This window comes from Maniola jurtina, chromosome 20, assembly GCF_905333055.1.
Source record: "Maniola jurtina chromosome 20, ilManJurt1.1, whole genome shotgun sequence".
NCBI classification, from domain to species: Eukaryota; Metazoa; Arthropoda; class Insecta; order Lepidoptera; family Nymphalidae; genus Maniola; species Maniola jurtina.
This window is the reverse complement of record NC_060048.1, coordinates 3,356,352-3,370,675: the sequence shown is the minus strand read 5'-3', so window position 1 is coordinate 3,370,675 and position 14,324 is coordinate 3,356,352. Positions and strand designations below refer to the sequence as shown.

The 14,324-nt window shown below is 42.2% G+C and overlaps 1 protein-coding gene across 3 annotated transcripts in view; it reads left to right on the top strand.

Annotated features, from left to right (window-relative positions):
* Window positions 1-14,324, top strand: part of LOC123875707 (protein bicaudal D) — a 23,714-nt gene extending 9,390 nt beyond the window's left edge. For 2 of the 3 annotated variants that reach the window (XM_045921699.1, XM_045921701.1), the window contains 9 exons: window positions 5,777-6,001; window positions 6,328-6,565; window positions 6,896-7,050; window positions 7,561-7,704; window positions 8,064-8,313; window positions 8,831-8,971; window positions 9,399-9,578; window positions 10,286-10,875; window positions 12,273-12,346. In XM_045921699.1, the coding sequence (XP_045777655.1) occupies window positions 5,777-6,001; window positions 6,328-6,565; window positions 6,896-7,050; window positions 7,561-7,704; window positions 8,064-8,313; window positions 8,831-8,971; window positions 9,399-9,578; window positions 10,286-10,875; window positions 12,273-12,275 (1,926 nt within the window). In that variant the 3' untranslated portion in view covers window positions 12,276-12,346. Of the gene's footprint in view, window positions 1-5,776; window positions 6,002-6,327; window positions 6,566-6,895; window positions 7,051-7,560; window positions 7,705-8,063; window positions 8,314-8,830; window positions 8,972-9,398; window positions 9,579-10,285; window positions 10,876-12,272; window positions 12,531-13,181; window positions 13,349-13,797 lie in introns of those variants that run through there. The other variant, XM_045921700.1, reaches the window with a different exon arrangement.

Genomic DNA, 14,324 nt, shown 5'->3' with positions numbered 1-14,324 from the left:
CGTCCACTGCTGGCGACATTGGCCTTTCCAAGAGCGCGCCACCAAAGACGGTCCTCCGCCTTCCTCGTCCACCCGCTCCCCGCTACCTTCTTCAGGTCATCGGTCCAGCGGGCTGGAGGTGCCAACAGACCCCTAGCTTGGCTAGCTGAAATATAAGCTCACTTGCTTTTTCCCCACAATTTCCTCCGCGTAGATTTAGATTTTGTATTGGTAGTCTACGTTCTCGTGGCTCCTACAGAAATTCACCTGAGTTTTAGCCATTTATATGTTAAATAGGTGTGTTTATAATCCTGAAAACAGTTAGTTTTCATGTAATTTAATTAATGCTTCAATAATTTTATACTATGTAATACTTAACTTATAAACTTTCTTAGATCGATAATTTAAAAAAACACTAGCTCAGAACAGTTAGTACAGACTACAGAGATAGTTTCCAATCTAACCAAAAAAAATCCTTGCGTATAAATGATTTTGGTGTTTGGCAAAGATCAAAATCGGTTAAACGCATGGATCGTGAAAAGGTTATAGACAGATACACTCTTGAATTTCATATTACTTCGACTGAATCACAAACACACTTCCGTTAAAGATTTTTTAATATGGTTAGGTAGTAAGATCACATCATTTACCGCCTTCTCAATTTTGAATTCAGATGTAGAGTTTGAATAAAATATTTGGGCTCCGGAATCGTTTTTGTGGCTGTTGAATAAACAATCGCCGCATCCATTTGAATAATTCTTTGCTTCATTTACTTCTCCAAATAGTCTTAAGGTAGGTATTATTTTTGTCGACTTGAGCTTTAATTCAATCATTCAACGGCCAAATTCGAACATTATTAATCATTTTGTCCAGTCATCAGTATAATTTCCGGGCAATATGTTTAGTTACTTGACCTATGACATATTTTATACTTTACTAAGTCGCTTACTAAGAGTTAATAGGCACTTACACAGCGCTACTTACACGGCGCTAGTCTACAAATCAAAAAAACCGCCAAGTGCGAGTCTGACTCGCGCACTGAGGGTTCCGTACTCGGGTATTTTTTCCGACATTTTGCACGATAAATCAAAGACTATTATGCATAAAAATAAATAAAAATCTGTTTTAAAATGTACAGGTAAAGCCCTTTCACAATATGATACCCCATTTGGTATAGTTATCTTACTTTGAAAATTGAAACAACTTTTTTTGTGATGTAACTACCAATTCACGGTTTTTCCTTTACTTGTGCTGTGACCTACCTAGGTACCTACCTGCCAAATTTCATGATTCTAGGCCAACGGGAAGTACGCTTTTATAGGTTTTCTTGACAGACACGACAGACGGACAGACAGACAGACAACAAAGTGATCTTATAAGGGCTCCGTTTATCTATTTGACGTACGGAACCCTAAAAATAGAGCTTTATTCGCGAAAAAATCCTCTGAATTATTCCATCGCAAAATATTTTATTGGATTTCGCGAAGAAAATGCATTTCTTACAAAACTGAAACCTTATCGATCTAAGCTAGGAGAGAGTGAGTCAGGCGGACGAAGATAACAATGCTTGCCGAGCATTATTCCGACTTTTTATACATTTTGAGATTTTATCGCTCCACGAATCTAGCTTTTTGTAGCGTAACGATGTTATACTCGAATATTTCTTCAGCACTCGGCGTCTGCCAAGAAAAGTGGACTTTTTGTCCAATTTGAGAAACTTTTTTGTTCTTGTGCCTGGAGATCTAAAACTGCTGAATACTATCAATACATAGATATAGAATATATCAATTATAGTACTCATAACCCAACGTGGTTATCAGTCTCTTTTAGAAAATCTTAAAAATATGCATAAAAACTAAAAAGCTTTTCTATTTCTCTTTACAAATTTAAAATGGCCGCTATGAAAATTAAAAAAAAAAAGTTAAAAGTGTTAAGCCGCATTTTCACTAGGGGACATTTGTTGCGCGACTCTGTCGCTCGACACGAAATTCACGTGTCCCGCGCCATGTCGCCCGACGTCGTCCGACATCGCTTGGGATATTTACGTGTCGCGCAACTTGTCGCTAGTCGATGGTCTGCGAGCGTCGACGCGCGCGACCTTCGTGTCCCTCGACAATTGCCGGACAGGTTTTGAGTGGTGAGAACGTGTGTCGCTTTGTGTTCCACTGCACTGAACAGCACTACTTCCTCGGGCGACATACTGATCACGACTGGCCAATGAGAACGAGTCATATGTCGCGGGACATTGTCCCACAACTTTTACAGAGACAACTACGTGAATGTCGAGCGACAAGTATCTGCGACATGTCGCCTAGTGAAAATGCGCCTTTAGATATTTCTTGTACGAAATCCTTTGTGCGTGAGTCCGACTCGCACTTGACCATATTTTTTTGTCATTTAATAAGGCCTCATTCCAAACGTCTCTTAAGAAGCTTCGCTTTGAAAAATGGTTATAGTCTTTCTAGTGTGTGAGTAGGGGGTAATCTCCGGAACTAATGATGATTCTGCAAATTCTTTTTCTGATAGATGCTATTATTTCTGAGTGCTATGCCTACACTATAAATTAAATCATGCGGGCAAAAGCTACTGTAACAGTTATTTGTGTTACAAAGGGCTAAAAAGAGATATTTTGTTTCTCGGAGGCGCGGGCGTTAGGTTAAGTACATATTGAATTCAGAGCGAAGCAAATTTGGCCTTGAGTGTCACACACTATTTTTGATCATTACCTTTTATTATTCACATGCAAACGCTTGACCACAATCACGTCTGATGGAAAGTGTTGATGTGGCCCAAGACGGGACACGTTTACCTAAAAGATGCCTCGGCTCTATCTTGTTTTAAAAGATACCCGGATTGTAATTGGTTGGAAACACAGATCCCGGGGACGGATGTAGGTTATACTTTTTATCCCGGAAAACCACAGAATTCCCACGGGATTTTTAAACACCTAAATCCACACGGACGAAGTCGCGAGCATTATATAGTGCTCCCATAAATGTCCCGTAAGAACAAAAGTTAATTTTGTTCCCGCTATCCCCTAATGCCAATTTTCGTTTTTGAAATAGGTAGTTATGATGAAAGAATATTCGGATTTAACAACGTTCACAGAATAAAATGTAATAGGTACGTATTATATTCTCCCAAATGCCTCTCCCATTCGTGATTTTTAGATTGGAAACATTTCGACCTAATTTTCGAAATGATGCTTATAACGAGCGCGCAACACGAGCCTACTACTCTTTTACGTCCATTGACACGATTTTTAAACCGCTCCCTCTTGAAATTAATTATGACTGTTGCGTATTTTTTAAGTCTAGTTTATATTAATATGAACTGCAAGAATTAGACTCGTTTTTCGTAACACGTAACTATTCAAATGTTGGATAGCAGCTAGGCGTTATTATACAAGGAACCCCAAGCCTTATTCGCTATATTCGCTATATTCGCTATTAATATTATAAAGGCGAAAGTTTGTATGTGTGTGTGTGTGTGTGTGTGTGTGTTTGTTACTCCTTCACGCAAAAACTACTGGACGGATTTGGCTGAAATTTGGAATGAAGATAGATAATATCCTGGATTAGCACATAGGCTACTTTTTATCCCGGAAAATCAAAGAGTTCCCACGGGATTTCGAAAAACCTTAATCCACGCGGGCGAAGTCGCGGGCATCGGCTAGTTCGCTATAAACTGCCAAAAGACAATACAAATCTGTATGGCGATCCGGTACGATGCCGTGTAGGATAGGAACCGATAAGGGGTATGGATGTGACAAAAACTGTCATACCCCTTCCAGTTAGTCCCAGGGCTAACTTGTAATGGAACAAAAATAAAAAACGTATAGGGTCGCCTGTTCCTCTTTCCTACGCCTATATAGACGTATTATTTATAGGTCTCAATTAGAGCGACATAAATCGTCTGCCGCCCGCCACGGCATGGCACCGTCAGCGCCACACCTAGGGTCTGTTTCAGACACCAATCAACTAAGTGCTAGCGAACCTCGTTTAGGTCTAAACAAACCTACGATTTTAGTTAGTCACCAATTAATATAGGTATAAGTATATGTCATTTCGAAATTCTTTGTTACTATCCAACACTAGCTTCTCCTTTCAGCAAAGGTTGTCTGGTAGAGACTGCTCTAAGCAATAAGGCCGCCTTTGCACACAATTGTTTTTTCTGTTCTCTTCTTTCTGTGTTTTGTTCCTTTACATGTGTTTTTGTGTGCAATAAAGTCTTCTATCTATCTAATTTTAGTTGTCGGCCTACTAATTCACCGTGTCGGCCTACTCAATGTCTAGCACTGAATGAAAGCGGCTGTGTATGTATATATAACATCTTCAACCCATCGCCGGTTCACTGCTGTGCATTGGTCTCCTCTTAGAATGAGAAGGATTTGACTATAGTCCTCCCCGCTGGCCAAGTCTTCTTCTTCTTGAAGTGCCGTTTCCTACCGAAGGTTGGCAACCATTAGGGCTATCTGCACCTTGGACGCTGCTGTGCGGAAAAGAGATCAGGTACTCTTTCCGTGCCATTGGCGTAAATTCTTAAGCCACGATGCTCTTTCTTCGGCCAGGTGGACTCTGCCGGCTATTTTCTCCTGAATAATGAGCTGGCCAAGTGCGGATTGGCAAAGTTCACACACTTTTGAGAACATTACGGAGAACTCTCAGGCATGCAGGTTTCCTCACCGTTTTCCTTCACCGCTATAGCAAGTGATATTTAAATTCTTATGAATAAATGAATGAATGAATGAATGATTTATTCAATAAAATGTAGGTACAATATGTTGGAATAATGTCTGATGAGCCTTATTACGCAAATAGCTCCGAAAAGTTAGAGGTACGTGCCTGGGATCGAACCCGAAAAGAAGACAGAGGTCTTAACCACTAGGCTGTCACCGCTAATTTACATTTACACTCTTATGTATATAATAAATAATAGTATTTATTACCAATTTCTGTGAAATCGATTACAGTCTTTGGTCTGCTTTAGGCCTTAGCTGACTCGTAAATGAATGACCCGCCTGTTCCGTCCTTCTATATCTATTACTATATGGACTATATGCCTACAGCAGATGTTAGTTTAGCTTCGTAGGTACAAATTAGAACGTACACATACTGACCGAGATAATTTCATCAAAAATAATTTCATCGTCGAAAATGTTTCTGAATTCACTTTTTTTTACGAATATGATGTTAATCGCTGTAGATTGACTGCTACAGTGACGATATCCATCATTTCTATTTCGAAGTTTGAAAGACGTATCTAAATCGTCACGCTATCGATTTTGATTGTTTGAAAATCTAAAATATGCCAGGAATTCCTATTACATGTTAGCAACGCGAATTGCTGACATATTTTGTTTAGCAGCCACTAAAATGCGCGCGGCATTCGAGCTCCATAATATTCGCCTTTGTTAAAAGATACTATTTTTGATGAATTTTTGATTTGATAAAAGAGAAATAAGTATAGAGTATATTTTGTCAAATATACATACAGTACTTGTTTTTTTATTTAATGTGCTTGTATTTGCTTAGTTGTGTTAAAAAAACGGTCAAGTGCGAGACGGGCTGGCAAACGGATGTTTCCAATTTGCATGGCGGCCATTTTGATATTACACACTCTGAGAAAATTTCAACTCTCTGAGTCTCTATCTATCACGGTTTATGAGATACAGCCCGCTTACAGTTAGACAGACGGTCGGACAGCGGAGGCTTAGTAATAGGGCCCCGCTGCCATCCTTTCGGTACGGAACCATGACAATGTATTTTTTTTCTAAAGGTCACTTTCTCTTGCACAGTTACGGCACGAGCTAGAGCGTGTGATAAGCGAACGGGATCGACTATTAGCAGAGAGTTCAGAACTAGGAGCTGACAAGGCGACACGGGAGTCGGAGCGAGCCGCCCTTCGAGCCGAGTTGAGAGAAGCGAGGCAAAGGGAGCAACGACTCTTGCTGGATATAGGGGATTTGGAAGACGAGAATATATCATTGCAGAAGCAGGTCTCCGCACTAAGGTCGTCACAGGTATGTTTTTAAATTACTGGATTATTGTACGATAAATGTTCAAATAATTCTTTGAAAATGCACATCTTACAATTGTATTTATGTGCCATTATTAGTACTGATTGAAATCACTTACACTTAGCGGTAGAATAAATTTAAAAATAATAGTTTAGTAAAAGTTCAGAACTATTAGATCTTAAAGATGTTTTTCAAAGACAACTTTACCTATTTCTTTTGGGACGACTAATAAATTTGAGTTTAAGTAGGTACTCGTGACTGTGGGATTCAGTAGGGACTTTTTCATTACTTTAGTCAAAAATAATCGTCGCCTTCATCATTTTCTTCAGGTTGAATTTGAGGGTCTTAAACATGAAGTTCGTCAACTTAGAGAAGAAGCAGAAAATGCGCGCGCGGCCGCTGACGAAACAGCAGCGCTGCGCCGCATCGCTGAACGACAGCTCGCTGAAGCGCTGGAAGCGCTGCAAGCGGAAAGAGAAGCCAAGTTCGCCGCCAAAAAGGAACTTGACGCGCATATTAGCAGAGAAGCACAGTTCAACATTACCAACTTGGCATATAGCATACGAGGTAAGTATCACATGGAACTACCAGCGTAGCTGAACAACTTGGCGAAGCGCTGAAAACGCTGCGAGTGGAGAGTGAGGGCAAGATGGCTGCCAAGAACGCATTTGATATATGTCTGCATAAAAACAGAGTTTAAAATTATCAGCTTGGTATGTGGTACCAACAGTATACGTGGTAAGTACAATAATTTCCATCTAACAGCGTTGAAGTTTACGAGACCACAGTGTTGCAAACCAATTTACCGTAGGTCACCAAGTGAAGGAAGAGTTTTGTCCCTAGTTTTCAAGGACTAAATGACTCTAATAAAGAATTTAACCTATGTTTGTGCCTCAGGTATGCCCGAGGAGGGGACGGAGTCGGAGGGCGAGGCGGGCGCGTCGGGCGCGGGCGAGCTGGGCGCCGACCACCACGCGGACCTGTTCTCCGAGGTGCACCTGCACGAGATCAGTCGCCTCGAGAAGCAGCTCGAGCAGGCCCACAACGAGAACGTGAGTATCCTACCATCCACTTGTCTTCACTTGGCGTGTAGCCAGGTCTAGAGGAAAGGACATAGCAGGCCAGCTGGGAGTGGACCGCCTAGGGCTAACGCACAGCTGCTGCACGAAATTTTTCGCGTCGTTTACCCGCATCCTTAGGGTTCTTTCAGAAAGTTGCGGGGCGTTGCACGTTGCATTTCTGATTACAGAGAGTTCGCTCGTAAAACGGCGGCCGGAAGCGTCACACGTACAAAGACGAAACATATGGCAACGTATAGCAGTGTCCGCCGCGGCAGATCCCGCAGCTACCACTTATTCATAATAGCATTGACATATTAGCAAAGTCAAAGTACTCTATTAAATCAGCCTTAGACGCCGAAATGCAATCTTGGCTTAGGGTTCTATAATCTACTTACTCGTACAATTTACAATACCTTTAAATTAATTAAAATAGCAACGTTTATCTAAAAATTAGTCATATAAATAATTTGTTCGTATATCCACTGTTGTCGTATGTTGCAGTCGCAGCTGTCCTCTTCCCTCCGGCTGGCGCAGAGTACGGCAGAGAGCGAGAGCTCTGCGGCGAGCGTTCTCCGCGCCGGCCTCACCAGAGTGTGCTCCCGCGTGTCGGCCTTACACGCGCTGCATGGCGACTGCGCACCGCTGGTAACGTTTCTGGAAATTTTCCATCCATTCAACCTGGACCCCTTAGGGTTAGGTTAGACGAGATGAACTTCATCTGCATATTCAATTACTTTAATCGTGAATGATGAATAATTAATTGATGATGGCACAGAGACTTTAGCAAATATTTGTCAAACCTAACTCAATCATCATATTAGAGGGTAAATTTATCACTACACAGTTATAACCGTGTCATTACGGTGCGGGCGACGCCAAATTTGCGGAGGGCGTGAGTGTCGCTTCTTTACATAGTAAATTCTCTTGTATTAACTACTTACTCTCTGCTTTCGCTCATGTCTCGAAAACCTTGCCGGTGTTTGTAATGTGATATGTATTTGCAGGAGGACGACAAAGCGGAGGGTGGCGTGGCAGCTCGCGCGGCAAAATGGCTGACATGGTGGCGAGTGTCCGGTGGCGAACTTACCGCTCTGTTGGCCGCCTTGCGCGAACTGGACGCGCTCCCGGCCGACGGCTCGCCCGCTGCGCTGCAACGTGCGCAACTTGCGCAGCTCAGCGACCGAGTTGCGGACGCGGAGCTGCGCTGCGCTGCGTTGCAGGTCGATGCGGAGATACTGCGCACGCTCGCTGGAGGTATGAACTCAGTAGTATTTTTAAGATTCGAGGGTAAGTTATGATGATTGTAAATAATAAAGCGACATAGTCACTTAGTGACTAATCTTTTCAATAAAGAGTAAAAAAAAAACTCAGTAGTGACATTCTTCGTAGAGTCTGCTATACTACAACGGCGGGTTAACATAGTGGCAAGTATCCGGTGGTGAGCTCATGTTACTATTGGCCGTATTACGCGAGCTAAACGCGCTCCCTAAAGATGGGTCCGTCGGGCGTACGGGCGCAACTTGCGCAGCTCAGCGACATATAGTGCTCCGTAGAGAAAGCTTCGTTAGCGCGATTGAAGACGTGTTGTGAGAGATGAAGACCCTGTGGCGACATCTAGCATTGTAAATTACTTCTTCGCAGCGTGTGATGGCTGTAGAGTCATTCGTATGAGTTTCGCTTTTTGTCTACAGACATGTATGGCAGCAAAAGTAACCAAACTTTGTTGCCTGTGGAACTAAACGCGCTATGTAAACTTGTGTAATCTTCGTAGGCGCGGGCAGGGCGCTGTCGTCGGCGGCGCCGGCGCTGGTGTCGGCCGCGGAGACGTTGGCCGGAGTGTATCACCACGTGTGCGCGGTCAACGGCACGCAGCCCGAGCGGCTGCTGCTCGAGCATGCTGGACAGACGGACGGTGAGTATTGCTCATTATTCAAATGGAAGAGAATATATTTTTATTCAAATAAACTTTTACAATGTGCTTTTGAATCGTCAAAATAATTTACCACTGGTTTGGAATGACGTTTGAATAAGAACCAGTAAGAAAGTCGGATTTTCGGCCCATCGCCGGCATACTACTAAGAAATCATTCCTCCCAGAATGAGAAGAGTTTAGACAAAGGCGAATTGGCAGACTTCACACCTTTGAGAACGTTATGGAGAACTCTCACGCATGCAGGTTTCGTCACGATGTTTTCCTTCACCGTTAAAGCAAGTGATATTTCATTGCTTAAAACGCACATTACCACCGACCTCCCAAAAGGAGGCAGACGTCTTAACCACTAAGCTATCCCTACGGGATACTGTAACTAAATTTTTTTAAACCCTTTAATTTTATACCAGGTCCAGGAGGCGAAGGTCGCGGCGTGGACGAAGAAGCCCTGGCGCTTGCGGCGGGAGAGTTGGAAGGCCTACGTGCGGCGGGACAAGTGGCGCGCTATGCCGACACGCTGCTCGACCAGCTCACACACTTGCGCGCGGCGCTCGACACCGCGCTCGACTCCAGGCACCGACACCAACCGGGTAAGGGCAACTTCACTAACAGCTCCTATGCAAAGTTTGCAGCTAAACCTGTTTTTTTAAATAATAAAATAGCGAGCAAGTGAGCAGGTGTGTCACCTGATGTTAAGTGATTACCGCCGCCCATGAATATTTGCAGCGCCAGAAGTACCGCCGATGCATTTCTGGAATTTCAGGAATTTGTTGATCCGCCCCTTGTACACGTAGTAATGTAGTGGAAACACCGCCGATGGTAGTTGGTTCCACAGTTTGCATGTGCGTGGAAAAAAGGATCTAGCACAACGGGCGGTCGAAGTGCACCAGGCACACAGGCGGTTCTATACCAAAGTTATCCTGTACTTGATACAAAATTTTCCATGCCCCATTTGGTTAGGAGAAAGCATAAAGTTGCACACATTGGTGACGTCATATAGGCAAAGCTCACAGTATAGACGAGCGGTGGGCATGTTGGATGACCTACGCGCGGCGGAGCAAGCGGCGCGCTATGCCTGTTATACAGTTTGACGGGATTCTAATAATTTAGTCTGTATGTAAATAAATAATAAAAAATAAATTTAATGAAAGGCGTTGAGACCAACCTGGTTAGGAAAACTTTACGAACAGCTAAATACGAAAAGTTCATACTAAAGTTTTCTTGCCACTCGACAAAGTTTTTATACTTATTTAGTAGGATTGATTCAGTGACCCAAAAATATGTTTTTTGCTTCCAGAAGCTATGCTGCCCATTTCCAATTTAAAGCATAGATGTATACCTACATCGATTGAGCCAACCAAAGAAAACAATTTAAATAAAAAAATATTGGACACCAAACAAAGGTTCCGAAACTTAACCGAACAGTTAAAAGGCCTAAAAAGAATAGTTCATAGTAATGATGATGAAAACATAATATGCACCAGACGAACGGTTAAGGAAATTACGGATTATTTCGAGAATTTGTCCAAAATGAATTCTTATGTTGACAACAATGAGAAATTTCCTTTCCGAGATACAAACTTTGTCGAAAAACCTCCATCAATTGATAAAAAAACTTCGATTACTTTCATTTCCAAGTCTTTAACATATGACAGCGTTTTAAGAAATTCTTCAAAGGCCAGAAAGTCAAGTACCTTATGTTGCGATATTAACCTGAATTTAATATGGAAGCATGCTGCGTACAACGGAAAGAGCGTTTATTTCAAGAAATTTAATAATACGTTTCATAATAAGAGGAATTCAAAGAATACGTTTAATTTTAGAGAGTCTTTAAGAGCAAGTCTAATGGCGGGAATACTTATGTTGCAATATCATGTGAAAAGCTTGGTAAAAGTTCTTGTTTCTCGTAGTTAGTGGTATATGTCTATGTATTGGTAAATAATATGTATGGTATTGGTAGTCAATGATAGTACAGTCGAATAAATCAGTAGATTATAAGTAGATAATATTACTTATTCTAGATATTTAGATTACAACGTAACTCATTTGTTTATTATGACTTCCTGACTTTTTCTTGTGTGACGGATTGCTATCAAAAAAGACCATTGATTCTAAATTCTTTGAAAAAAAAGGTTTGCGACGCGACCAAAAAGTTTATTCAACGCGACTGACGCAACGCGACTAACGCAACATTACTGACGAGACGCAACAACAGTGACAAAAGGCGAAGGGCCCTTATAAATCCTCATATCACTATTAAATTATTCTCATTATTCAAGCTCATTATAATAGTACAGAGAAGAACCAGGAAGTTCGTCGCACTAACAGCATTCTAATGCTATCCTTTTCACAATATCCGTTGGAAAAAAAAGTGCGAGTCAGACTCGCGCACCGAGGGTATACCTACTCGGGTATTTTTCCGACAATTTGCACGATAAAACTATTATGCATAAAAATAAATAAAAATCTGTTTTAGAATGTACAGGTAAAGCCCTTTCATATGATACCCCACTTGGTATAGTTATCTTACTTTTTAACCCCCGAACCAAAAAGAGGGGTGTTATACGTTTGATGTGTGTATCTGTGTATCTGTCTGTGACATCGTAGCGCCTAAACGAATGAACCGATTTTAATTTACTTTTTTTGTTTGAAAGGTGGCTTGATCGAGAGTGTTCTTAGCTATAATCCAAAAAAATTGGTTCAGCCTTTTGAAAGTTATCAGCTCTTTTCTAGTTTTCTTGTAGAAAAAAAGGTTAGATAATCGTTAGGTTCATAATATTATGTCAATCGACAAATATCAAGCTGTCAAGATGGACGTTGCTTAAATACATAATTATTTATTTGAAAATGATGTTTTGGAAAACTCAAATACTTTGGATCGTAGGAGCGGAATAGTCCAAGAAAATCGGTTCAGCCGTTTAAAAGTTATCAGCTCTTTTCTAATTACTGTAACCTTCACTTGTCAGGCGTGTTATAAATTTTTAATTGACACTTGTTTAATGATATAACCACAAATTCACGGTTTTCGGATTTATTCCTTTACTTATGCTATAAGTATACCTATCTACCAAATTTCATGGTTTTAGTTCAACGGGAAGTACCCTATAGGTTTGCTTGACAGACACGGCCGCGATGGACGGACAGACATACCGACAGATAGACAGACCGACAGACAGACAACAAAGTGATCCTATAAGGGTTCCGTTTTTCCTTTTGAGGTACGGAACCCTAAAAATGGCAATATAACTACCACTTTAATATGTAAACCTCGACTTCTATTCCAGTAATGGAGGCGGAAGAACGCGGCGCGGAGTTGGCCGAACTTCAAGAGCAAGTGATCAAACTGAAATCCCTTCTGTCCACGAAGCGGGAACAGATCGCGACCCTACGTACTGTGCTCAAGTCCAACAAGAACACCGCAGAGGTTGCGCTCGCCAACCTTAAGTCCAAGTACGAGACTGAGAAGAAGATCGTCACGGAAACCATGCTCAAGCTGCGTAACGAACTGCGGCTGCTTAAGGAGGATGCTGCTACATTCTCCAGTGAGTATTGTAATTTTAATTTTTGATCACGCATAATCTGTCTTGACTAAGCGACCTAGATTGAAGTTAGGGCCGGAGGGGGAGGCCGCCAGATTATGGTGAGGTTTATGAGAAAATACATTTTCGCCTTTACACCATACATATCCATTAATCCGCGTAAGGAATTACTAGTAGACTAGAAATACCGTAGAAGTTGCGCTCGCCAAGTCCAATACGAGACGATCGATTTCCAAAGAAGTGTTATCCTATCGGGTAGTCCAAGTATAATTTTATTATGATGTCATAGAAATCAGTGGGTATAATTGGGGATATAATTTTTATCTACTGCCCATGCTAGCCGGGCAGGTGTCTAAGCCAGCAGCCTGGCAGATTTGATCTAATACTATATTGCTGATACATTTTTGAAAGATAAAGCATAGATCTGTTCATGATTAGTGCCTCTTTTTGAAGTTTTTAAGGCCATGCCGACAGCTTTGACGATTTTACTGAAAAGATGTTCAAAGTTTAGATATGACAAAACGAAAATAGTAGATCATCTCAATACAATTGACGATTTTATAGTTAGTGTAAATGTGAACCTCGATTCTTTCCTTGATTCATTTTTTTTTTTTAAATGAGTTGCCCATAGTTAACTGAATATGTTGCACCTAGGTCTGCGCGCAATGTTCGCGGCGCGTTGCGAGGAGTACGTGACGCAAGTGGACGAGCTCACGCAAGCCCTGTCTAGCGCGGAGGAGGAGAAGAAGACGCTCAACCAGCTGCTGCGCCTCGCCGTGCAGCAGAAGCTGTCGCTCACACAGCGCCTCGAGGAGCTGGAGGTATGTTGTCAGGGTTCCATACCGAAATTGTAAAAAGGAACCCTTGTTTTCGCACATCACACAGACTTTACGTTGACTCGACGCACAGTATGGCATGAAAGTGTGAGCTTTACATCAGTATATTATACAGTGGAATTTTCAAAATTTTATTGAAAGAGGTGTTGTAAAGTTTTAGTTGGCGTTAGTTTGCCCTTTTCTGCGCAAATGAATTTTGCTGATGCTACTTATAAAAGTGGTATTACTATTGCATGTCACTATACATGCATACTATGTCAATGTCACTTCCTTCCGACGCCTAAACACGTTGTTGTCAAGTCATGTCTATTACCTAACCTAGCCTAATATATAATTAGATAAAAGTCTAATTTACCAGTGATCAGTTCGAGTCTCATTTACAACACGCCCTATAATAATGATATAGTTTTGTACCTCCGCGTCGCTCGTTGCAGGTGGACCGCGAGATGCGCACGCGGCGCGTACCAAAGCCGAGCGGAGGCACGCGCGCGCGCGGACGGGATTTCTAGCGGCTCGTGCGCGCGCTCAAGGCGGCCGCCGCCGCCCTGCGCGCGCTGCTGGCGCGCCCCGCGCGCTCCGGCCTCGCCACACACAACACGCTCGCGCTCTGAGCGCTAACGAATTTACACTTGTACCACCCGCGCGGGTTGATGGGCCGACGCCCCGTAATTGCCAGACCTTGTTAAAGAATCAAGGCCAAATTTACGTCTAAGAGTGAAGATACGTTGCATTTCACGCGAAAAGACCGTTAATTTTGCCCATTTAGGCGATTTATCGATCTATTGTATCGTCTGAAATGAAGTGCAATTGGAGGATTATAGGGTTCGTTCAAATAGACCGACTCGGAGAGCAACGAAGACCAATTTTTCACACAGACCAGAGCCCAAGAACACGAAAGGAACTGCGTATATACTGCGTGCATTGAGAGCATCCTTTTTCCAATAAAGAAAAGAAATGTTAA